The following is a 25,442-nucleotide window of genomic DNA, read 5'->3' as shown; positions in this document are numbered from 1 at the left end:
TCACTGGATGAAAACTCTGGTAATGTAAATTTCTATTAGTGTCTATCTAGTGATATATTGTATTGGTATTATAAAATGAAAATGCTCTTCTTTGAAGAATTAAATTAAATATCAGTCACATGCTAATTAAAGAATAACCAAGTAGTTCACGGAATCTTTCTCTATAAATGGACATTATTAGTAAGATCAATTCAGTGTATAGCTCGGGGTCCATAGATTTAATTTTTGATAAAGTCTCGGAGTTTAGGAAGCTAATAACACATTCAGTGTCTGTGGTAATTGTAACAGCCTGAGGATCGTATTGAGTATTGTTGTTTAAGACACCATAGGCTGTTTTAGAAGACATCGTTTCATAGAATTCACCCTGAGTCAAATGGTGTGTTAAGTTGAGAGCACCAGATTCGAGAACTATGAACATGTTGTTCTCGTGGTGTATTTGAGTATGTGGGGGGAGTTTTTTTTGTTCGAAATATGGTACTAAACGTTTCCAAAGATCCAATTCTTTTCTTCTTTTGACCTCATCCTGAGATTGAATGTCGGTTCTAAACTTCCTGATAGACATTAACAATATAGAGAGGAAGTGTGGGCGTTCTTTGCTATCACTTGCACTTAGTTTTTGAATTTCCATTTCTTCTGTGTAGATATTTCTAACTTCGGAAACGAACTGATGGTTTCTTGGAGTATTGATGGGTAATTTACTAAGCCTATTTTGGGTTCTCTTCATCTGAGCCAGTTTCTTTGCCCTTGTCTTGGTTCTGAGCTTTTGATATCTAGCTAAGAATTCGTTTTCACACCATTCCAAGGCACCATTTAAATCATTAAATAGCTCAACATTTTCAAGTAAACCAATCTTATCGAATGCAATATAGATTTGGTCGTTTTTGTCTATTGAACTTATGATCAAATAAATTTTCTCTTTCTCAAGGAATCTTTTGATCCTATTGAAACCCTCTGCTGCACTATAATCAATGCTCTTAGCTCTGATATTCTTGAAATCAAGAATTAGGTACTTAATTCTCTTCTTAGATGCATCGGCATCACTTTTCTCAAGGAGACTATTAACTTTTTCCTCGATTGATATTATGGTACCGAAGAATAAAAGATTTTGGAGTTTCAAGACGTAAATCTGTTCCCCAATGTTTCTCAAGAATTTTGATTGAATGTAGTCACGGTAGACTGTGGATTTGGCGACCTTACCATCATATTCTCCATTGACTGTTTGTAGCTTTGTGGAGTTTACCAAAAATGAGAAGCATGCTAGAAGAATACCCACTATGATACCGACGACGAAATCCACAACACCCATTGTGACAACGATGATCAATATAGTCAAATATTCAAAAGGTTGCAATTTACCCCATGTGTCTATAACTGCCTCTTGGATTAATTCATATCCAAGCAGGAAGATCAATGATCCAACAATACAAATAGGAATGAATGATATGATCACTGGTCCAATAACCATGACTATGAAGGTTCCAATAGTCAACATGATACCAGCTATAGGTGAATCAGCACCAGCACGTATAAATAGAACGGAATTAGTGTACACCAAGTAGTTTTGGATGGAGCCCATTAACCCAGATATTAAATTTGAGTAGCCGTGGGCAATCAATTCTTTATCAAGGTCATATTTGTCAACATTCAAGGACATGGCTAGTGCTGGAACATTAATCGGCACGTGTAAAATACCAAAGAAAGTTAAAGCAAGCATTGTTGGTATCTGTTTTGGAATAAGTCCCCATTCGATATTATTAATGTCATAAAGTTTGTAAAAGTCGTACCAGTTTTCTTTTGCACTAACTTTGGGGAAAATCCATCCTGAGTCACGCAACTTATCCAAGGAGAGGTTTGGAATCAATGCCACGATGAAATGGAATAGCAGTAATGCGATAATGTAGAATGAAGGTAAGACCAAAGAGTTGTGAATTCTCGACTGGACGGCGATCAAAATGAGCGTTAAGATAACTGGGGTCAACCATTTGAACAAGATATCACTATCAGTGAACAATGATACCAAGAAGGACCAAGAGTATTTGAACTCAGGAACCCTGGTACACACTTCCAAGCCAGTTATAACAAGGAAATAACCCACACCTCCGATGCAACCTATTAAGATGTGACGGGGAAAAAATCCGACAATTTTCCCTAACTTAAGCTTACCTAGTAAAAAGAATGTTATACCTGTGACAACGGAACTTAGAGCATAGCAAACGATTGTAGTTGAGATGACCTTTGCATCGTTACCCTCAGGTATAGAATTCATAATAGAAATGGCCATTGTGTGAAAGAACGGAGTGATCTCAATCATTTCAGACCCGATGGCAGATGGGAATGAGGATAAACCTAGAGAAAAGCACAGTTGACAAATCACAGTTGACACATAAAACATCGACAACCCGGTTGGTCCAAGATGTGAAAACAAGGGTTCTGTGATTGGGAAGATAATCATACCGTAGGATAACGCATCTAAAATGTTCAAAAGAAGACCGAGTCCGACAGCCGGAGTGTATTGGACAATACGGTAAGTTAGGTCTTTTGCAGCATCATAATGTGACCTAGCACTACGGCCCATCTGGACAGAATTTGTATTTGGTCCATCCGGAAGCAACGACACATAGTGGCCTCCCATGCCCTGGGATTGGCTCTCTTCATCATAAGTTCCATACTCAAGGTAGAAGGAATTGTGCGAATTGGAGGGAAGCAATGCCAAGTTCTCGCCTGTATCAGACATTTCCAACAGCGATGTATCATCCTGCATATAACTGGAAGAGAAATTGATATCATCATCCACATCACCCGATACAATGGGTCTTGAATCCTGGAGCATGTCGCCGCGATTTTGCCCATCAAGTGTCTTGTCGATATCCAATGCCTGACGATCGAGTTCTTCTTGTTCTTCCGGCGAAAGCACAGACAGTTCATTGACACCATCGCTTCCGGCATCAAAAGTATTGGAAAGCATTGCTGTCTGTTTATGTAAATTGCCCGTTTCGTGGATCATTCTGCTATTAGCGGGGCTGTCGCCAGAGATGGGCAGTTTCGATTCGTACATCTCGTTGCTGCCCTCAAATGGGGGAGAAATGAACGACCCAACGTATGAACGCCCCAAATACGTAGATGTCGGTCCCATTTGGAATGAGAATTTCCTGTTTCTGGCACCGCCCTGGCCCTGGCCTTGGCCTTGCTGAGATATCGAAAAAGATGAGTTTCTAGTCGCAGACATTGTCTCTGCTTCTGCTCTGCTCTCTACCTATGTCTCAACACACAGTGCGCGAAACCTTAAAGACAACAGATTCAAAAAGTCACTCTGGAGTTCAAGATTCAACGCTAAACCACCACTGAATCTCTCTCCCTCCCAATGTTAAAAAACATTGCAATGTTATATAACATACTTCAAATGCTATATATCTGTATATGTTTCTTAATTGCAGTATGACTGAATGACTACTTGCTCTGTGCATGAAAATTTCAGGTGATAGAGATAGATAATGATGAGGAAAAAAAAAAAAAAAAAAAAAAAAAAATAGATGAAGAAGACCTTTTGGTCCATCGAAAATCCATACTAAAGGCAGGAAAACGCGAAGAAGAGCGATACAGGGGACAAACTAGGGCAATTGATCAAGTTCAGAAAGGAACTGTGTGGGCTCTTCACAATTTCAATTATCAAGTCTAGCGCCAGACTTGGCGCTAGTTCTCTCTGAAACTGCGTGCATGGACCGAATGGCATCATTATCGACCGAAAAAATGACAAAATCGCCTATCGCATCAGCACCACCACCACCACCACCACAATTTTTGGTAGCCAAAGAAAGCTCCACAGTTTCATTCATAATACTTTGGCATTCCAGGTGTTACCCTCTTCTTCCTGAAATCCTCCCAGAGATAGGTATCGAACGAGGGTCCCTTCTTCTACTCGCTCACCCTGCCTGCCCCATGAAAAAAAAAAAAATAATAAAAAAAAAGATTTACGTCCACGTGACTTGGTCATGTGACCTAGAAATCGTATATCCGAAATCCTCCGAGACGGGATCGGGGTGTGCATGGACGAAAGCGCGAGCACCAGCACAGGCACAAGCACAAGCACAAGCGCGCGAGCGCGGAATACCAACGCCAAGGTTCCGCGGATGCATCGGCTTAAACGCGAACACACAGCTCTCGCACGGAGTTCTGCCCGCGTGTCGCATGGCTGTCTCTCAGACCCTCAGATTTCCCCCCGGTCACTTTAGGGCACTCCGCGGAACACACTGTGCACATCGCGGAAAGAGCTTGCCTCCTCCCTCTTATTTCCTTCCATGCAGAACCTAATGGAAAACTAAATCCGATGATCATAGGGTTCGAAGACAGGGCTTCATCTGCATAGGTAGAAAAACCACAAGAAAAAAATAAAAACCAAGAACTCGCTCGCTCTCGTAGAAGAGCACGAAGGAGATACGAGAAGAAGTCGCAATTACTAAACGCCTGATCTAACACCGCTAGCTCGGGACTGGTTTGTGTTTGTTTTTGTTTTCTTTTCTTTTCCTGCCTGAACCCTAGCTACTGTTAACACTAATAATACCTACCCATTTACATTTACTTCATTTCCACCGACGTTGCTGGTGTGCTACTTAGATATTACCTGTGTCTGCTCCACTCTGGCAGTAGTGGTACTAGCTCAAGAAAATAATGGGTTCTTTTAAAAATAAAAAAAAAAAAGCACATAGACTAATTGTAAGATACCCAAAAATAAACACTAGCGCAGTAGGCTTGGTTCAGCCTCAAACTTCCTATGTACTGACAATGCATAACGCTCGTACTCGTACTCACGTTCACTCTAGAGATAGATACACACTGCCTCTACCACCTGTCTTGTTGTAAACAAACGTGCCAACCGAGCACTCCCAAGCCACTAACAAAACCCAAAATATACAACAAACTCATGACAAAAACTTACTGAGCCCCCATACTAAGCCCTGCCCTTAATCCCTTCCGCTTATAGTAGAAACTTAATTTCTACATTCGTCCCAATTTTTTTTTCTTGTTCCTTTTTTTTTGCTTTACAAATCATTTCCCCCGTTTTTCCTACCCGCTGTTTAGTTAGCCTAGCAGCTATTCGAACATACGAATATGCGTCCGCACGTATTGCCGTATTTTTGCGAGGTGGAACTACAGCCTGCTATAGTAGTAGTTACCATGGAATGACAAGAGCGTATAGAGAGATATTGCTTAAAGCCTCGCTGCAGTTTTATCAAGGCTTTGGTTGTCGTTTGAGCTGTTTGCATATGCAGGGGTTCTTGTGCTCATGCTCATTCATTGTTCCTGTTCATTCGGTTTCACACATGTCTCACGGTGCGTGTGCGCCGTTTGTTTGCTTGTTTGTTTCCTTGTTGTACGTATATTCGTAAGATTTGTAATGCATCTCTGATGAGAGTTGGGATGCTAATAAATGTGAGGTTTTGTACGTAAAGTATATATAGTGAAGAGTTGGGGCGAGTGAGACCGGACTTGTTTGGGGGAAGCGGGTTGCTATGTGTTCTGGTATTTTTTCAGCTGTAGAGCTGAAGCACAGACTCAATCTCAAGCACTAACACGAGTAACTAGCATCGGTCAAGTTGATAGTTGAACGTCTGGAGGATATTCGTTTAATTTGTTTCTTTGTTTCTTTTTAAGCCCTGTTCGCATTCGCATAGCTTTATACACACACGTATACCGTCGTTAAGACTGCTACCCCTACATTACACTACAGTATAGCACTACAATATTGCACAATGTCTATGAGCTGTATGATAACACCATGGATTCACGGAACGAAGGAGTTCTTTGACACAGTAAATCCGTTCAAGAGCAGTAGCCCGCCAATAGTCGTAACAAGGGCGGATTTGATCAACAACAAGTACCCCGTCAAGAGGAAGAACTCTACTTGAGGCAGGACAGATTTGTGTGTGTGTATATATTTATGTTTCGCACGCACACAGGTTTTTAGGATAGAGGAGGAAATATATGAGAAGTAGATGGGATGATTCGATTCTACTTCTGTTCGATTGCTGAATCTTGTATATATTTACCGCACCCCTCGCCCCCATTCACACATTCTCATATACATCCTACACGCGCCTTTTTTTGCCGATGTTAGCCACCGGAATGCTTGTTCTACCGTGTTTTCTTCTCTGTCTCTTTGATGTTAAGTACTGCATGTTGAATTTTTAATCGTAAAGCATAATAATGATTGACGAATAGTCGTAATATATAGTAATATTAATTAATATTAATAATAATCATAACATTTGATATTTTCAATAACATTAAATAATAATAATAATAATAATAATAATAATAATAATAATAATAATAATAATGATAACAATAACAATACTATATTCATTCAGTTTTATTTTGTAATATTACAAACCATTGCTGTACTTGGAGTAGTCTACTCTTACCGGGGAAAGCGAGGTGTCGTTATGGTCGTTTCCGTTGGCTGGAGTTGGGGAGCGGTAATTCGCTAAATTCTCCGTCTCCGGAATTCGAGGGTACTTTTCGTAAAAATTATCCTGTTGGCCTTCTGTTGCCGTAGTCGTGGTGGCGCGTATGGGGCTCGACGTGAACATCGGATTCACATGTAACACTGGCGACGGCGAACGCGGTAATTGCTTTAATTCCGGTTTCCTCGAGCTGTTTTGTAAATTCGCCATGTGTCGTCTTGATTTCACATACTCAGTTTCCATGTTCCCATCATCGAACAATTCTTCGAGAAGTGCGTTCTTTTCCTGTGAAAATTCAAGCTTTTTCTTGGTGATCACTAGCTCCTCTATCGTGTCCGAGAGCCTTTGTTCCAACTCGTCGATCTTCTTCCTCAGTAGAATAACTTCGTCCGCATGGTTAATGGTCCTTTCGTACAGAGGTGCATCATCAGCCACACCTCTTCCTGACGACCTGCCTCTCTTGTGCATTCTCCTCCCGCGTCTTAATTCATCCAGCATATGCTTCTCGTAACGTCTTTCCAGGAGCTTCTTCTTAAAACGTTCATTCGCTATTACGTTATTGATTGCCTCTTGGGTTGCGTTGGCCTCTGTTGATGGTAATTTGTAATCTACGTAGGCTTGCTTCATCTGCTTCAAATCACGCTTGTCAGTCTCAAATAGGGATTTGACCTTTTCCCAAGTTGAACGGACATTTACGTTTGTTTTGGGTATTCTGTATTCTTTAACCTCTGGTTCACGTTCACGTTCACGTTCCCGCTCCCGTTTTCTCTCCGGCTGAACTCTCACCGAGCGAAGCGAAGTTTTGGGCTTCTGCACTCTGTACCTTTCGGGTAATTTAGTTGGCTGGTATCGGTTCCTCTTTATAGGGTAGTCTTCGTACTTTCTGCCATCGTTTTCATACCACCATGAGTTCCAATACTGCTTTAGATTATCCATGTTCGCTTGTGTGTTTCTGGGAACAAATTGAGAAGTATTTTAGTTCATAAAGCCACTTGCTTAACAATGCTTATCCGTGAGAATTCCTTTCCTCCCTCTGCTTTACTGCCTTGACATTATCAATGATTAAAAACTAGGCGCATTTGGTAAGTATACTTACCTTCTTTTTTTTATTAGCGATTAAAGAGTTAATCATTATTTTATTTTATTTTTTGTTTTTCATATTGGTCACGTGGGATATGACTGACGCGTTTACTTGACGCGTCAGAGATGCCATCGTTTGGTAAGAAGAAAATAGCTTCTTCTGCTACTACACTGCTCATTACGCTATATTAAAAGAAGAACAGTATAAACTTCATTGTGTAGAGAGGTGAACGATCATTAAAGAATAATCTTCTTCTTAATCTAGTGATAAAGTCCTCCACCATACTTTTAATATGGCAGGTGTTGTCTTACCAGCTTCCATTCAACCACAGTTGCTTAGGCCTCTAGCATACAGAATATTAACTAGAAAGTTTGGTTTGAATATAAAATCTGATGGTCTAGCAGCATTGGCATCCTACATCGGTGCTACTTTTGGGCTTAATTGGAGGCAGAATAGTGAGACTACGATATTTCTGGAACAATTTGCGGCAATATGGCGGGAACAGGGCAGAGGTTTATTTGTAGATGAGATTAACGTTCAGCAAGTAATCAGCGAGATTAAAGAGCGTGAGAAGGCAGAACAAAGCCAGATACGTGAGAAATCGCACCATAGCGCAAGGAAGAATAATCTTGAGGCATTTCTGAAGAAGTCTAAAAGCCCTGGCACGGAAGCTGAAGCTCAAGTGCTCTCTCAGGGCTCCATTGCTTCAAATTCTCCAAACGTTCTCGAAGAGGGATCCCCTTTGAACTCAGATTCTGAATCTTCCGCAGGTGATCACCCCATAACAGGTTACACAAATGTGGGATCGGAACTAGACTGGACTGATTACTTTAAGGTTATTAGTACTTTCAAGCAACAAAAGTTTACATATGACCATGTTAAAAGACATTACGTGTACGTACCGCAAACAACAGAAAGCCATAAGAATTTGCTAACAATGGCGAAACTGAAACTTCCAAACGTTGAATCCCAGGTATCATTATTCACTACCAGGTATCACATTGTCAAGGATAAAGTACTGCGGAATGAAAACTTTCAGAACAATGATATATTTAATCCCATGTCTTCAGTGGTGGAGATGGGAAAACAATTGGGCGATACAGAAAATTCAGCACTCAATTCAGCTACGTACATGAAAATTACACAGATAAAGAATTTACTGGGACATGACGGTAAGAATTTCTTGCTTCTAGGTTTATTAGATCGGAATTCGAAAGGAAATTGGAGCTTAGAAGACCCAAGTGGTACTATTGAGTTGGATATTCAACAGGCTATTCCTACCAAAGGAACTTATTACGTACCAGGGTGCATAGTCCTGGTGGAAGGAATTTATTTCACTTATAACAATACCTTCGTGGTTTCGTCAATTACACATCCACCAGGCGAAAAAAGAGATGTAACTTTGGAGGCCATTGGTAACTTAGACCTGTTGGGAGCTTTTAATCCTTCAAATGAAAATTACACTGCAAGATTGGACGATGACTTGAAGATCAGAATGCACTATCTCGAGCAAGAGCTTAGCGATCACAAATTTGTTTTACTAGGCGGTGATATCTTCTTGGATGAAACTAGCACAATGGATGGTCTAAAAAAGACATTTGATAAACTCAATAGAGACCCTCCTGTTGCCATTGTATTCAATGGTTCATTTGTGTCTGTACCTGTACACCCAAGCCTAACGTCTAAAAATGTGAGTGCGACGGTATCATATAAGAATAATTTTGATGAGTTGGCGACACTCTTGAGTAACTATGAGAACTTAATTAATGATACTCATATGATATTTATTCCGGGACCCAATGACCCTTGGTCCTCAATGGTTGGATTAGGTACCACAACGTTATGGCCTCAAAAGGAGATACCCTCTTCATTTGTACAAAAAATGAACAGGATATGCAGAAAAATACACTGGGGATCCAATCCGCTTCGTATTGCATACCTATCTCAAGAAATTGTTCTTACACGCGATGATCTCGCAAATAGATTTAAGAGATATAACATTATTTTCCCTGCGATGGAAGAAGAAAAGTACATGGAAAACGTCGAACTGCAAGAGCAATATTCCAGAAACCCGGATGTTTCTGTGGGTCAGTTAATAGCATTGAAGAATAACTTACCGGTACATGTATTGGAATCAAGAAAACTAGTAAAGACACTTTTGGATCAACAACATCTTTCCCCATTTTCGAGCAGAATCAGGCCCACCATATGGGATCTTGATTTCACTTTACAATTGTCTCCGCTTCCTTCGAGCATAATGCTATGTGACAGTAGTGCACCAGCTTTTGATGTTACTTATAATGGTTGCAAAACCATTAACCCGGGCAGATTTATTCACAAAAGAATGGCCAAATACGTAGAGTTTTATCCGGCTACTAAGGCCGTAGTGGAAGAAGAAATACCCTTTTAAATAGCATTTCAGTATTTACTAATATCACTATTATTACTAGTCTTAAAACACGGTCAAAGCTTAACTGTCGCAGCTGCGTTGGAATGTTTCCGTAGCGTAATAAGGCATACAATACACTGGATCAATAGGTTTTAATGAGTCGTATCCCATTATACTAAGACCTGCTAGTCCAAATACTGTATGGAAAACGTCAACTTCATTATCTGGCCGGTCACTAATGCCACCCTTCTTAGGGTCTTGGCAATTCAATATAAACTCTGTGAGCTTGTCAAAATCTATCCAATCTGCCTTCTTAAGAATAGCTAAAGTGGAAAGAACCCACCAACTGTAGCACACATCTGGAAGTTTGCTTGGTCTACCATTTAAGCCGCCTTCTGGAACTTGCCTTTCGGATAACCACATAGCAATATTATTTTGCTGTGACGAAGTTAGTGCATCTAATCTTCCCACAATTGCTAGTGCACCTACACATGTAAATGCTTGGGCAGCATGTGACTCCGCGCCAGGATTTAACCCAAATCCTCCATCAAAGTTGTAGCATTTCAATATATAACTGACGGCGGGTTCTACAACATCTTTTGTTAGGCGATGCAAAATTGAAAGACAGCTTAATGCAGTATATACGAACCGTGTATCAACTTCCCCGAACTTGTCACCTTGAAACGACCCGTCTTCTTTCTGATTGGATAAAATAAACCTTACTATCTCGTCCTTGTCTTCGTTGGACAACCGATCCAAAGCCTTATATGTTGCTAGAATTTGTAAACCCGAAAGAGTCGTAAGTAAATGACCATCGTGGCCTGGGAATGCTGCAAATCCACCACTTTTTCTATCACGGCACTTAAGAACAAAATCTATAACATCTTCCTTCTTGAAGGTTTCCATGGAATCAAGTAAATAAAGTGCGGTCAATCCCCAATATACACCATTTAACCTTAAGTGTTCTGAGAGCCAATACTCAAGATCATTCGTCTTCTCATCTAAAGAAGCAACATACTCAATGTGCTTCTCACGAAGCAACGCTTTTTCGCTCATTGCCAGATTCGTCTGATTTCCTACTTTTACCTATCAGATAACTATCCTTTCTTACTTTACTTCTGTAACATAACTTGTTCTTTTCAGACTTAAAAACCTGTAGTTAATAAATTCATATAAAGGTCTTATAACATAAATACATTGAAAAGTAGCATACAATATGAGAATAAGAATAAACGGACAAGAGGTGGTTCACAAACTCAGAATACTGTGATGGTTGACCTTGATAATGTACGCGTCGATATTGACTACAAGAATCACGATGGAGAAAATGTTGGAGAGGCGCTAAAGAGATTAGAATTTCAGAGACAAGAAAGGTTGAATCTAGTGCCAACTCTAAAAGAAGATGTTATACATGCATTGGAACTTTTAGGACAGCCTAGTTCTATTGATAAAGAAGATGACTATGCACGTAGAGACCGATTGGCTGACATCATACTCAAAAGTGATGAAGCTAGAGACAAGATTGTCAAATATATGTCATCAACCTCTGATACCCATATCGAAGACAAACATTCGATAGCAGATGAAGAAGAGTTCTATACACCAGCATCTGAGAATTTGATTGCGTTTAGAAAGTTTTTGATAACATTTTCTTTGAATAGAGCTAAACTTAGAGTTAAGAATGAGAGAAGACAGCTCTCCACTCAGTCTGTAAAAGATGTTATCTCCAAGAGAAGAAGACTAGAGTGTAATTTGAAAAAATATTCCTTGAATGGGACCAAAGTAGTTGACGAGAAACCTGTATCTGAGATTAGATCCTCTTCAAATGGAGAATTTATTGCTTGCGGTAGTTGGTCAGGTAATTTGTCAATATTTAAAACCTCAATGGAAAAAGCGTATGTTAATAAAGCACTGGAGGGCACGAAAATTAGTGGATTGGATTGGAGTGCGGATGACCGAAATATTGTAGTGTGTACTTATGATGGGAAAATAGCGATGTACGATACTAGCTCTGAAAATACTGTTGATATATTACATTCAAATAACGTTAGATTTGCAAAAATACGATATCATCCTTGTAACAATGTTGTCGGAAGTACTTCTTTTGATAAAACATGGGTCTTATTTGATACTGAAAAGAAAGCTGTTCTCTTAAAGCAAGAAGGACATGCTAATGAAGTTTTCTCCCTTGTATTTAATACAGATGGATCTCTGGCATGCACTGGTGGATTAGATTCAGTTGCATTGGTGTGGGATTTAAGATCCGGAAAAACCATTATGTCTCTTCAAGGGCATTCAAAACCTATATACTCTTTGGACTGGGCTAAAAATGGGTACCAACTAGCATCCGGTAGTGGTGATGGCACTATAAAGATTTGGGATATCAGAAAGAAAGAGAAAGCAGAGACTATATTGGCACACAATAGTCTTGTATCACAAGTAAGCTTTAGTCGTGATGGGAGCGATTTCCTTGTTTCTTCTGGTTATGATAAAAAGGTTAACATATTTAATGGAGGAAATTGGATCAAAGAGAAAACTTTGGAAGGACATCTTGATAAGGTTATGTCTGTCGACATTGTAAATTCTGATATATATAGTGCTGGCTGGGACCGTTCGTTAAATAAATGGAGCTTTTGAAATGCATCGATCTGTTGTGGTCTATCTAAATACTTATATTCCTATGTATTAACGATGAACAACTATCGCCATCTTACTATTTCTTTGATCTTCCATTTGTGACCTGTCTTCCCCTGCTCGGTTGAATTTTTGACAGCCTGTCAGTTATATATCCTAATTTTGAATGTAACACACTAAAGTTGTGGCTTTCTTGCTCTATTTGCGATTGAAGCAAATCAACTTTTTGCTTGGCATTTTTCACTTCTTCTTCATTCTTTAACATTTTTTCTTCGATTTGGTCTTGTAAGTTTTTGATCTCCTCTTGTAGTTTACTCTCTTCAACCTTGCTATCATTAATCGCTTGTTCTGCTCTAGATATCTCTTTCTCCATATATGCCCTTTCCGATAGTTTTGCATCAAGATTTCTTTGTTCTTTGTCGTGTGATTCATTTAGATTTGCAATATCTATTAGGAGGGTCTTTAGTTCTTTATGCGATTCTGATTTCGATGATAACTGCTCAAGTAGATCATTAATCTCCGAATTAATATTTTCAATCTTTTTGTGTTTAATATCTGCTTGGTCAAGGAAATTTTTAACTTTAGATTCATCATCACGTAATTTCTGTTCGCAATTATCAAGTTTTCCTTTAATGTCATCATAATCTTGTTTAGCTTTTTCGTAATGCTGTTGTTGTATTGGTTCCATCTTTTCGAAATCCTTCAGCTCTTGAATCTGCTTTTCATTTTTGTCGTAAATATTCTCAATTGATTGAATCATTTTATGGGTGAGTATGTCAGTAGCCAAATGGTAATCTATTTCCCCTTTCTGTTGACCAGAAGCGGACACCCACGTTAGTACTGCCATATCTTGCTTCAAAGGGTTGGTCGAATAATCATTTTTGATTCTTTTTGATTTATAGTATAAAAGTGAAGATCTTTCCTTAAGGTTACCTCTATTTCTGCGCTTTCTGTCGTTGATAAACTGCTCTTTTAGGTCATTTCCAGTTTGACTGTAGCTTACTTCTGTCAGTAAGGATTTTTCAACATCCATAGAGGTATATTCACTAATTGGATAAACATCAGGTAATGGCCAAGGCATATTTGGATTGTCTAGCCAGCTTGAAAGATATTTCAAATTCTGAGAATATATTGGTCTTAAATCAGGAGGTAATGTTCCGACAATATCTCGTAATACCACAACCGCCGCCGCAACCTTAACTAAATATTCTCGTGAGTCTTTTTTTAAGTATTTTCCAAAGTATAGTTCGCAGTGGTCAATAGAATCGATAGTCGTAAGTCTAATAGCCGGTGCGCAGGTATCAGTGCCCCTTTTCGGTCTATTCTGTTTTCTGATTCTCATTATGGTTGGATCCTCCGGATCGCAAGTTGGATCTAAACAAATCACCATATCGACAGTAATATTTTTTGGGAACTCGATTGGCATTTTTCTGGTGTTATTCGAAGATACAAGGTGGCATGTGCATGAGAAATTCTTTGGTTTATTCTTTGTCTTGATTGTCTGGCCATCGTGCCTAACAATATTCACTTTGTTTCCCAATAGTAATGCCTCAAGCAAGTCCATAGTTCGCCCAGGCCTTGCCATTATTAGCGTATGTGTTTCGTATTCTTGTACTAATGACATAAGATCTCTTAAAACAGCAAATTTCCCAGACGTTTCAGCGAGATGCCCCGGTATGTCCTTCGTGATTAAAGATTTTGGCATAAAGTGATCAATCAAGAGGTATGGATGTGTCGCGACGTACTCACTATTCAAACACATAGATTTCATCGAGCCAATAACTATGTCTTCTTTGTAATCTGACGTCTCGAAATACTTGAGAATATCGGAATAATGAAGGGATACTATCTGGTCTGTTAGCTCTTTCTGGTAAAGACACATAGGAGCTGGCAACCAATAGTCACCGGATGTGTCTCCCGAAACACCCATAGTCTGTGCATCAACAATAGCCGGATCTGGAGCCGTGTCTAAAATCTTTAACAAATCCATACTGAATTACAACACGAACACCAGGAATAAATATCAAAAATAATAGAATAGAAACCCTGAAAGAATTTTTACCTGAAGAATACCAATTTGATACTCACTGTTGCTAATTCCGACAGTACCCGTGTATGGTTATTGTCTTTGCCATATACCGTGTTTTTACCTTTCGTTGTTGTAACATAAAAATATTTGAAGTGTTGATGTTTTTGAACCTTTTGCTTAGTATGTTTTTCCGAAAACAAAACACGGTACGAAGGATATGAGCAAACGGCTATATCACTTTTAATTTGAGTGAATTGGGCCCTAACCGAAATAGAAGGAGACCAATTAGACATCAGTAACTTAACTCTAAAACGTTAAAATGGTAACTACGGAGGGATTGACAGCAGGTATGTATACATTGAACATCAATTCGTCAGCGTATATGACGTTGTATTGAATAGCATTGAATGGTTTTACTAACAGAAAAGCTAATAATATAAATGAGTATAGACGAAATCGCATTATATGACAGACAAATTAGGTTGTGGGGTATGGCTGCACAGGCTAATATGCGGTCTTCTAGTGTTCTTTTAATCAATTTAGGAGCCATTGGTAATGAAGTTGCCAAGAACATTGTTCTCAGTGGTATAGGTTCGTTAACTATATTGGATTCTAACGTTATAACTGAGGAGGATTTAGGCTCCCAGTTCTTCATTGGAAAAGAGGATGTTGGTACCAAAAGGTTGGACGCAGCCAGACCTCACATCGAGGATATGAATCCAAGAGTTAAATTGTCCATAGATACGGACAATGTATTATCAAAGGATACAGAGTATTTCTCTCAGTTTAGTTTGATAGTAGCAACAGATTTAACCCCTGCTGAAATCAAGGAGTTGAATAAGAAGACCAGAGATGTAAAAGTACCACTTTATGCTGCTGGAATTAACGGATTTTCCGGTTACATATTTGCTGATTTGATCCAGTTCCTATCGGTTGACGAAAAACTTAAAAGTGCAAGGCCGGCCGAACTTGGCCAAACCAGCCCCAATAAAGTCATAGTTGAACTAGACGAGCGCAAAGATGAGGAAAAAAATGTGGTTTATCAAGTTATTACCACTAAACACACGTTCAAGCCTTTGGATGAGCTACTGCATTCCGCCATCTTAACTAATCAGCTATCTAGAAGGCAACTAAAGCGCATGACACCTAAAGTGCCTCTAACTCTAACATTATTGAAACAAGACACAAAATACGATTCCTTAGATCTGGAAACCTTTCATTCCCAATATCACTCTACCTGTAAGCAATTAGGGTTGCAGATTGAAGAGGTTTCGACCGAAACTATTAAACAATTCATTGATCAAATTTCTGTGGAATTAAGTCCAGTAGCTGCAGTTATAGGTGGTGCTCTTTCGCAAGATGTTATTAACGTCCTTGGAAAACGACAGTCTCCTTTGAATAACTTTGTAGTTTTTGATGGTGTAACTTTAGATATGTGGGTATTTGAACTATAGTTGCAACTCTCTTCCAAAGACAGAACATATTTAGCAACAATAACAATTATTTCGATCTTGTTATGGCCTATTGAGATAATATAATTAAGATGTAAAATTGGATAATTATGTATATATATGTAATTTTATATATATTGTACATTGAAGACCAATACTTCATCTGTGTCGATGACTTTTCACTTAAGTTTGCCCATTAACGGTGACTTGTTGTAAATGAGACATAAAGTTTTGCAAAGAGACATCATCAGTTAGCACAATGGTAGAGCCAGCAGCAGCACCATTTTGGTAGCTGTCTGATGGATTCAACTTTGATAACAAAAATCTAGCCTGAGACCCACCTGCTTCTGTATCAATAAATCTTGGCAATGGGAATCTATCTATTAATAATTCAGCTGCTTCAAGCTTAGGCTCTTCTAATAGAGACTTGAAATCAGCGTATTGAGGATCATCTTGATAACCAGCCTTTCTCCACTGAGCAATTTGTTCACCATGGTAAATCAAGATATAGAAGAATGTATCCAATAGCAAGATAGTATTTGGTTTGACAGATACAGAGTCCAATAAGACTGGTTGTGGTTCTTCTTCCATAGAGAAAGATGTTAGTGTAGGTTGAATCATAATCAATGAATTAGTTGTATCTTCTCTAGTGAAAATGTGTCTGTAGAAGGCAGTTTCATCAGGAGAGTTGTTGAAGACAGACAAGAACTGAGATCTTCTCAAATAGTAAGTAAATTGAGGATACAATGAGAATTGAGGTGATAATCTGAAAGAAGAAGGGTCATTCTTATTATAGTCCGCGTATTTTTGGCAGAGCTTAATCAAAGTTCTGTCGATCCATCTGATAACATCGGCTCCATCATCTGACTCAGCCTTATCCACGGCAATTCGTGCCATTAACACTGCAGCCGCTTCCTGGTCAAACGAGGATGCAATGGCTGGGTTTCCAAATGGTAGCATTTGATTAGCCACAGTAGTGACTCTGACACGGTTTGTACCAGAAGCATGCTCATAAGAGGTGATAAATTGAGTATATGCCAACTTTGGTCTGTCAGAAATGACTTCTGCAGAAGCGCCAGGGTTGACAATCTCGAAAAATACAGCATACGTATGTCTTGGAGATAAAGCGGACATTTTCCATGTTGATGTTCCACTGATACCAATTTCTGAATCACTGACATTAGAAGCTTCAGTTTTAGCCTTAACTGGAGATGCGTGGCCAATTAAACCTTGCAACTTTAGGTCACTACTAGTCTTAACAGACAAGTTACCCTTGAAAGCCATTTGCAAGTAGCCTTCTTCATCCTTTGAGAAGAATCTCAAATAAGATTGCTTGAAGATGGCTGTTGAGAAGGCGTCTGTTAGCAACAAAACACCACCTGTGGAATCTGTTAACTTTTTCATTTCAGACATACCAACTTGATCATAACAGCCGGCAAATATATCCATTGTGTGGCCATTGTCTGCAACCCTTTGAGCCAAATGGTTGTAGAATTTGCAAGCTTTCTTGTAGTGCTTTGCAGAGTCGGAGTCGATGTCGTGGTGTGATCTTAATGGATCCTTTAATTCAGGAGAAACGACAAGACCTGGGCCAACGGTACCTGGACCAGAGGAGAATAAGATGACTCTTGCGGCAACATGCTTGTAGCAGCCTTCTAGCACCAAAGATGCAATGTTCAAAGCAGAACCAGTGGCTCTTAAAGGTCTGAAACCGGATTTAATGTCCCATTGATCAGGCTTCAAGTTCTCCAACAATTGAGTCAACTTGAATTCAACTTGCTCCAATGGCAAGAAGAATCTATTTAGCGAAAATGGAGTCACCTTTGCTGGAGCATTAATGTTTACAGCTTGGGCAGCATTCATCTTCTCACCAGTTAACATTTCGACAACTTGAGCCAATTGGTATTCACGATCACCTCTAAAGACATTACACTTGTCAATAGTAGATGAAGATAAATCGTGCAATTGAATCACATTGTCATAAGTGATCAGACCAACCAAAGCGTTAGCTGGGAGCAACGATAATGAAGTGATAATGGATTCCTTTAAGGCCTGCAAGTTTTCCTCTTCCGCAGTCGTGTCGACAACGAAAAAGAAAATTGGTGGCACTTGGACTGGAACACTGGTAATGTACTCAATAGTAGTGTTCGTCAACTCTAAGGGCAAGTTGTCTTGAGTCAAATTAGCATAATGTTGAGGCAAAATGTTTCTGGTCTTACAGATTGGACATATCCAACAATTGGATCTAACATCAATCTCACAATATGGGTTCAAAACCGACTTACAGCTGATGTTACCACACACAACTGGGTTGTAGGCAGCAACAGCTAGATCTTCACGCTCCTTAAGAGGCGTGTACAAACATCCAACTGGAACCACATTCTTGTTGGCGTCCGTTCTGGATGCTGGAAAAACGTTCCAGGAAAAACGCACACCGTTCAAATCTTCGTTTTCTTCGAAATCCATATTAATTGAGTACTTGTTCCAAGACTCTTTACTAATTCAAGCCACTCGCTTCAAAAATCTGCTGTTTGATTTAAGAAAAACCACCTTTAATTAACTATCTTTCCAAATAAACATTAATAAATACACTTGTTCTTAATTACTGTATTTGTTGTTCTTTCGAGGTCTCCATGCTCGTCGACCCGATTCGTTCAGGGAATAAATGAAAAAAAAAAAAAAAAAATCAAATCACATAAAGTAAGTCACGTGGGCTTATTTACTGTAATATCCGGGTAATGACGGAATAGTTGGTTTTGTTTACGGTTTGTAAGTGTAAAAACCTGACACTGGTACATAATGGTGCATAATACTAATCGTGTTATTTAGTAACATCTTTATTAATGAAGAGGAACTTATGAGATATTGGTACCTGGGTCTACATCTGATTACAGGTAGGAGGATATTGTGGAATGGTATCGCACGAATGGGAGGTAATATGGGTATGCCTTTTATCTAGGTTAGCTGTGTCGTACCTCTTTCCGTCTTTGCAGCAGCAGTTGGACAGGACGGTGGAGTTTTCTACACCTGTCACCAGTTACAGATCATTGAAAGAGGGTGCCTATTTGTTGGGGCATCAATTACCTGTTTATAATGGCGGTGTTGTGCACCACCCTCCAATTTTAGTGTCCTTTATGGCATTTTTACAGCCAATGGAGTTTCTAGTTCCGGTTTTATTTGCTGCTATGGACACACTAATAGCGTGTCAACTAATGATAATTGCGAGAATATATCGTCGGCAGCTAAAAATGGATAGCTATATTCCTGGTATCTTGTATGTTTTGAACCCAATGGTCTTACTCTCGTGTGTTTCGCAGTCAACGTCTCTTTTCGTCAATTTATCAATTTGTTCGTCGTTATTGTTTGCAATACAAAAGAAGTCATTGCTATCAGCGATATTTATCGCATTTGCTGGTTACTTATCTCCATATGCGTACTTACTTCTGATTCCGTTGGCCAGTATTTGTAGATCAAATTACGTCGGAGTAGTTCTGAAGAGCATACTTATTTCTATTCTGTTGCAATTGATCAGTTTTGAGCTGAACAATGGCAATTGGAACTATGTCACATCCACATATTGGGCTATGATAACATTTAGCAAGATGACTCCAAATTTAGGCTTGTGGTGGTACTTTTTCATTGAGATGTTTGAGTTTTTCATTCCCTTCTTCAAATCAGTATTCAATATTTTCGTCGTTTCATTCATTCCCCCATTCACCATTAGATTCTACGAACAACCTATATATGCATTCATTTTGTGTTTGGGGTGGCTAACACTAACTAAGGGCTACCCAACTTTGGGTGATGGTGGGTTTTTCTTAAGCTTTGTGCCATTTTTCAAACCTCTTTTCGGCTACTTAAGATACCCAGTTATTTCAACGCTCTTATTTATCCATGCAATCATCTTGTCCCCAACATTTTATTATCTATGGGTCGGACTGGGATCAGGTAACAGTAACTTCTTCTATGCTATTTCATTAGTTTATGCTTTGGCAATTGCATCTGTGCTTGTCGACTTGGTATGGGCGATGCTAAGAATTGAATACGACTCTGGCAAACCTAATCTATCTTTGAAACTGACCCAGATATAAGACTTCTTCCAAGATTAGCATATAAATAAATATATATATATATATATATATCGTAGATACAATCGTTAGGATCATAACAACATTTCAAACACCTTGTTGAACTGTTTAATTTATCTTCATTTTTGATCTTTATTCTTATATTTGTTACTTATTTTTCTAAGCATGTCGTGTGTACATTGTTTGAAAAATCGTTAAACTTGAATTAAGAGAGAATAACGAAGTATCAATCAAATTATAAGAAATATTCGTAATGCTTTTAGAAGGTTATAGCTATAGCGACGAGTGCAATAGAAGTTCTCCTCGCCAAACAGTTTTCAACACATTATAATTACAATGGTATGTTGTGAATGATCTCCTCTTCGTTCTCATAAATTTAGCATCATTCTTGGGGTTTTTTACCTTGGGTAATGAGAATACAATTATAAAACAAATTACTAACTAACTAACCTCTGATACTTCTATTAACCAGGACTCCGATGAATTTAAACCAATCAATCCAAAGCCATTTTTACACCAACTGATAGACAAAGATGTGATAGTAAGTCTAAAGTTCAACAAGATGCAATATAAAGGGAAACTTGTGTCAGTCGATACATATTTCAATCTTCAGTTGACAGATGCAGAAGAGATTGTCAATGATGTTTCAAGTGGTACAGTAGGGGATATATTTATCAGATGTAACAATGTGCTATATGTTGGAGAAGATGTGGAAAAGTCCAGAAAACAAGATGCTGCAGCAGTTGAAGACGTTTCTCAAAACACTAGCTCCGAAGTTGAGAAAACGGAAGTGTAACTTTAGGCCCATAAAATCCTGCACTTAATAGTATTAGGTGCATTATTCTATAAATTCTACGTACCATAAGAGGCTTGGCGCTGTTATAGTGAATTGTCTATCTGTAAAATAGAGTAAGATATTATTCGTCATTTTTGAATTTCTAAATTGAATTTACAGTTTCAGTACCAAAACTTAAAAAAAATCCTGTATTCTATGCTCATAAATACAACCAGTCCTCTCTTGACAATCAATTACATTGCTATTGCTCCTATTAGGATACGTACTTAATGCAACATTTAGGACTTGATTTATTGATTTTATTAACCTGAAGTAGTCATTAAATTAATATACAAAACCTAAAAAATTAAAATTCACGAAAGAACTGCCGTTAAACTACACATTTATAGTACAAAACACATTGTGAATAAGCCAAGCACTGCAATTGTCTACAGCCATTCACAATAATGATAGATAAAACACCTCGACAGTAAGGTCATGAATCAAAAATGCTATTGAAAAGAAAGAAATAAAGAAAGCCCAAAAGTTATAAATCCCTTTTTAAAGAATTTATTCTTCGTCTTCTTCTTCTTCTTCTGGAGTGATTTGGTAGAAGGCCAACTTGTATTCGTTGGTCTTGGTGGAAACAAATCTGATCCAGTCTCTCAATTGGTTCTTCTTCAAGTACTTCTTAGTCAAGTACTTCAAGTACTTACCAGAGAACTTGGTGGTAGAAACAACAGTAACAACGGAACCATCTTCTTCGACAGTGATAGCTTGACCCAAGTTACCGACGTGACCGTCAACCTTGATGTGGTCAATCAAGAACTTAGCGTAAGAAGCTGGGTCGAAGACACCGTTTTCAGTTGGAGAAGAGACATCAACAGTGAAGGTCTTGGTGATCTTTTGCTTTCTAGCGGTCTAATTAAAAATTAAACTTGTTAGTATCATTGGGCACATAATTTTTTGTTAACAATGTCAGACAAGGTCTCGAACGTAGCTTAGCCAAAGAAAACATTATCCTTCGGCTAGAGAAACAACGATCCCCTGAAAACTCTTGTACAAAAATAAACCAGCCTACTGCTATTAACAATCATCCAGACGATTGATGAGGAATGAATAATTAAAAAACAGCATAGCCATAATTTCTAAAAACGTCATATTGACGTCTTGAACTGAATCTTTCATTCAGTGTTTGGAGCATTATTTTAATTTAGCAGAAAAGAACCAATTCACTTTAAACAAGTGTCTGTTAGACAGATTGATTTGCACATACGTTTGGAGCCATTGTTATTATTGAGTATCAGTGGTTGTGCTTGGTTTATGAATTCCTTTAAAATTCAACTAACAGTATTGAAATGAATACGGGAAACCTAAATGAATTGTAATGTTTCTCTATATCTTTGGATTTTTTCAATTCATACATGAACGATGAGTTTCATGAAACGTACAAGAACAAGTGAAAAATGAACAAAAACTATTTAATATTTCCTAAAATGAAAATAATTAAAAAACGTTAAAATGAATTGTGGATGTATGGGTGCAACTTAAAAACATTCTAAAGAATCAACACACCATGAAACAGTCCCACGAGTCCAATCCTTAATTTCCTCACGACCTTAAAAGGCGGCGCTACTGAATATGAATTGTATTGTATGTAAGCAAGCATCGATGCTGTTCGTTAAACAATAACATTGAGTATTTTCGGGTACAACGCCTTCTTGATGCGCCATTTAGAGAAAAGGAATACTGCAGGGACATTACTAGCTACAGGCAACAAATAACCACACTTTCAATGGCTAAAGGCAAAGAGAAGGATGGGGAGGAGGATCTTGGATTTGCCTTAAAAGAACTCAAGATCACAAGGAGGCACAAATCCGTTGATATCCCGCAAGAGAGTCCCAACGTGGACGTAATAGAGACTAATAACAATATCCCTGAACTTAGTAATGATACTACGTCAGATAAGGAGACTGGTGAACCAACAAGCACAGAGCTACGACGCACTGAGACTGTCGAACAGTCTGTTAAAGACGAAGGAGTTGAGTCAGGTGCGGAATCCGACAGCTCACTCGAATGGCAGCCTGTAACCACAATAGCCTCTTATGATATATATGATGAATCTGGAAATCTTGTTTTGGAGGGTATGACGAAACCCCCAAACTCTGTATCCGTAAATGAACAAAACCAACCACCACAGACACCGAATAGTACATTTGGATATACCAAGGTTGATGGCGAAGAGCAGGCCCAAAGGTCTTTTATGACTAATAAACGTACAGACTTTTTGTTTAATCATAAGAAATTAGGAGGATCCAATGTTTCACTTCCTCGTTCGGAGACCAAGAGCACTGCAAGCACTGATCTCAAACTTCTTTCTGACGACGACGAAGAGGATGACGAAGAAGAGGCAATTCACACAAAGGATATCACAACTTCAGAGCAATTATCCGTAACCAAAGAACTATTGAATGAAAAGGAAAAATTTGCATATGTTGCTTCCGTTACTGTTCTCATTAATGATATGTGTACTTGGCTTGTTTCTATAGCCTTATCATCCAATAATGTTACGTCTAAAAAGAAGTTAGCTAAGAGATTACAAGTATTACAAAAGAATATGGGTCATTGGAAATCATTGATATTGAATAGGTTATACACACATTTAGATGTTGATCCAGAAGAAATCAAAATGCTCTCAAGACTATCTAATGACGGAATTGAACTTTCTGATTTATGCAAGTGTTTGAAGGTCGTTCAGCGCATTCAAAATCCCTTACCCAAGGCGGAAGAAGTTCCAGAGCTCAAAACTGAATCACAGTCTGATAAGGGTATTATGAATTCTGAGAATTTAGATATTGACGTGGCTTGGACTATTATTTGTGATCTTTTCCTATTGTTAGTACAGGATTCCCATTATGATGCTAGATCAAGAAGTTTACTAATAAGATTTGGCGAACTTTTGAACATAGAACCTATAGAGATTTGTCAATTTGAGAAAAGGATAATCGATGCTCTTGAACTAGAGCAGTGCACAGAGGATCAAGTTTGGGACGAAAAAACTCATATGGATAAAAGAAGGAAAGCTGTCAAACGTAAAAAAATGTGCTATATTGGATTGGCAACCCTAGGAGGATCATTAGTTTTAGGTTTGAGTGGTGGTTTGTTAGCTCCTGTCATTGGTGCGGGTTTTGCAGCAGGGCTATCTACCATTGGTATCACAGGTGCAGCAGGATTTCTTACTGGGGCAGGAGGGACAACTGTTGTTGCGGTGTCAAGTACTGCTATTGGTGCTAAAATCGGTACTTCTGCCATGCAAAGAAGAATGGGAAGTGTGAGGACATTTGAATTTAGACCTTTACACAACAATCGTCGTTTAAATTTAATCATATCTGTATCAGGCTGGATGAACGGTAACGAAGATGATGTCAGATTACCTTTTAGTACCGTAGACCCCATTAATGGGGACTTGTACTCATTATACTGGGAGCCAGACATGCTTCGTTCAACAGGTCAAACAATGAGTATTTTAGCAAGTGAGATTGTTACACAAACAATCCAACAAATTTTGGGTGCTACAGTTTTGACAGCTTTAATGGCTGCTATAACTCTACCCAATATGCTTTCTAAATTAGGATACCTAATTGACAATCCATGGAACGTTTCTCTCGATAGAGCATGGGCTGCTGGGCTGGTTCTTGCAGATACCCTAATGGCAAAAAACCTAGGTGATAGACCAATAACCTTGGTTGGCTTTTCATTAGGTTCTCGTGTTATCTACTCCTGTTTAGTTGAATTGGCTAAACATGGCGCTATAGGAATTGTAGAAAATGTTTACCTCTTTGGATCTCCTGTAGTGTATAAAAGAGATGAAATGATTCTAGCTCGTTCAGTTGTTAGTGGGCGTTTTATCAATGGATATTCTAACAGGGATTGGATTTTAGGGTATCTTTTCAGAGCTACTGGTGGAGGATTAAGTACTGTTGCAGGTATATCACCTATCAAAAATATCCCGGACATTGAAAATGTTGATTGCAGCGAATTTGTTGATGGACATATGAGTTATAGAAAAATGATGCCAAAAATTCTAAAATCTGTCGGAATATCTGTGTTAAGTGAAGAGTTCGTGGAAATCGATGATCCTATCGATCCAGAACAGGTTGCCAGAGAGAGAAAATTAGTGGCAGAGCTTGAATCTGCACAGGAAAAACTTTCTGACCAATCCAACTCTAAGAAGAAGAAGCACAAATGGTATTCCAGAAGTTCATGGTTCAAGCCACCCAAGAACGAATGGCAGCAAATGTATGAGCAAACATTGAAGGATAAAACTACAGAGTCATCAGAAGTGGGAGTAAATGCTGAAGCTAAGTTTAACTCGTCTAATGAAGAGCCAATTAATGACAATGACAATGACAATGACAATGACAATGACAATGACAAATTGGAAAAAGAATCATCAGAATCGGCAGAAATACCCCAGAAAAATAGAGATCATTCTCCAAATGAAAATATTAATGTATGAAGCACAGAGTTGATA

At 38.6% G+C, this 25,442-nt stretch overlaps 12 protein-coding genes across 12 annotated transcripts; 6 read left to right on the top strand and 6 right to left on the bottom strand.

The window, feature by feature from the left end:
- Positions 1-115: 115 nt before the first annotated feature.
- VSB1 (Vsb1p) lies at positions 116-3,226 on the bottom strand (the record flags this gene model as incomplete). The annotated part of the gene is made up of 1 exon (XM_022818130.1): positions 116-3,226. The coding sequence occupies one exon, from the start codon at positions 3,224-3,226 to the stop codon at positions 116-118; it is 3,111 nt and encodes a 1,036-aa protein (XP_022674828.1).
- Positions 3,227-6,380: 3,154 nt separating this feature from the next.
- On the bottom strand, positions 6,381-7,397 carry CSA1 (Csa1p; the record flags this gene model as incomplete). Its single annotated transcript, XM_022818128.1, has 1 exon — positions 6,381-7,397. One exon carries the CDS (start codon positions 7,395-7,397, stop codon positions 6,381-6,383), a length of 1,017 nt encoding a protein of 338 aa, XP_022674827.1.
- A 437-nt stretch (positions 7,398-7,834) lies between these two features.
- On the top strand, positions 7,835-9,952 carry DPB2 (DNA polymerase epsilon noncatalytic subunit; the record flags this gene model as incomplete). The annotated part of the gene is made up of 1 exon (XM_022818127.1): positions 7,835-9,952. One exon carries the CDS (start codon positions 7,835-7,837, stop codon positions 9,950-9,952), a length of 2,118 nt encoding a protein of 705 aa, XP_022674826.1.
- Positions 9,953-10,012: 60 nt separating this feature from the next.
- On the bottom strand, positions 10,013-10,987 carry BET2 (Rab geranylgeranyltransferase BET2; the record flags this gene model as incomplete). The annotated part of the gene is made up of 1 exon (XM_022818126.1): positions 10,013-10,987. One exon carries the CDS (start codon positions 10,985-10,987, stop codon positions 10,013-10,015), a length of 975 nt encoding a protein of 324 aa, XP_022674825.1.
- Positions 10,988-11,200: 213 nt separating this feature from the next.
- PRP4 (U4/U6-U5 snRNP complex subunit PRP4) lies at positions 11,201-12,568 on the top strand (the record flags this gene model as incomplete). Its single annotated transcript, XM_022818125.1, has 1 exon — positions 11,201-12,568. The coding sequence occupies one exon, from the start codon at positions 11,201-11,203 to the stop codon at positions 12,566-12,568; it is 1,368 nt and encodes a 455-aa protein (XP_022674824.1).
- Positions 12,569-12,644: 76 nt separating this feature from the next.
- Positions 12,645-14,555, bottom strand: HDA3 (Hda3p; the record flags this gene model as incomplete). Its single annotated transcript, XM_022818124.1, has 1 exon — positions 12,645-14,555. One exon carries the CDS (start codon positions 14,553-14,555, stop codon positions 12,645-12,647), a length of 1,911 nt encoding a protein of 636 aa, XP_022674823.1.
- A 479-nt stretch (positions 14,556-15,034) lies between these two features.
- AOS1 (E1 ubiquitin-activating protein AOS1) lies at positions 15,035-16,048 on the top strand (the record flags this gene model as incomplete). Its single annotated transcript, XM_022818123.1, has 1 exon — positions 15,035-16,048. One exon carries the CDS (start codon positions 15,035-15,037, stop codon positions 16,046-16,048), a length of 1,014 nt encoding a protein of 337 aa, XP_022674822.1.
- A 180-nt stretch (positions 16,049-16,228) lies between these two features.
- SEC23 (GTPase-activating protein SEC23) lies at positions 16,229-18,511 on the bottom strand (the record flags this gene model as incomplete). The annotated part of the gene is made up of 1 exon (XM_022818122.1): positions 16,229-18,511. One exon carries the CDS (start codon positions 18,509-18,511, stop codon positions 16,229-16,231), a length of 2,283 nt encoding a protein of 760 aa, XP_022674821.1.
- Positions 18,512-18,957: 446 nt separating this feature from the next.
- GAB1 (GPI-anchor transamidase subunit GAB1) lies at positions 18,958-20,136 on the top strand (the record flags this gene model as incomplete). Its single annotated transcript, XM_022818121.1, has 1 exon — positions 18,958-20,136. One exon carries the CDS (start codon positions 18,958-18,960, stop codon positions 20,134-20,136), a length of 1,179 nt encoding a protein of 392 aa, XP_022674820.1.
- A 333-nt stretch (positions 20,137-20,469) lies between these two features.
- Positions 20,470-20,929, top strand: SMX3 (mRNA splicing protein SMX3; the record flags this gene model as incomplete). The annotated part of the gene is made up of 2 exons (XM_022818120.1): positions 20,470-20,472; positions 20,606-20,929. The coding sequence occupies 2 exons, from the start codon at positions 20,470-20,472 to the stop codon at positions 20,927-20,929; spliced, it is 327 nt and encodes a 108-aa protein (XP_022674819.1).
- A 549-nt stretch (positions 20,930-21,478) lies between these two features.
- Positions 21,479-22,196, bottom strand: RPL22A (60S ribosomal protein eL22; the record flags this gene model as incomplete). Its single annotated transcript, XM_022818119.1, has 2 exons — positions 21,479-21,829; positions 22,185-22,196. The coding sequence occupies 2 exons, from the start codon at positions 22,194-22,196 to the stop codon at positions 21,479-21,481; spliced, it is 363 nt and encodes a 120-aa protein (XP_022674818.1).
- A 507-nt stretch (positions 22,197-22,703) lies between these two features.
- On the top strand, positions 22,704-25,427 carry MIL1 (Mil1p; the record flags this gene model as incomplete). Its single annotated transcript, XM_022818117.1, has 1 exon — positions 22,704-25,427. One exon carries the CDS (start codon positions 22,704-22,706, stop codon positions 25,425-25,427), a length of 2,724 nt encoding a protein of 907 aa, XP_022674817.1.
- Positions 25,428-25,442: the final 15 nt, after the last annotated feature.

The sequence above is a fragment of the Kluyveromyces marxianus genome, chromosome 2, assembly GCF_001417885.1.
Source record: "Kluyveromyces marxianus DMKU3-1042 DNA, complete genome, chromosome 2".
In the NCBI taxonomy this organism is placed as follows: Eukaryota; Fungi; Ascomycota; class Saccharomycetes; order Saccharomycetales; family Saccharomycetaceae; genus Kluyveromyces; species Kluyveromyces marxianus.
This window is presented reverse-complemented; position numbering and strand designations above follow the sequence as displayed.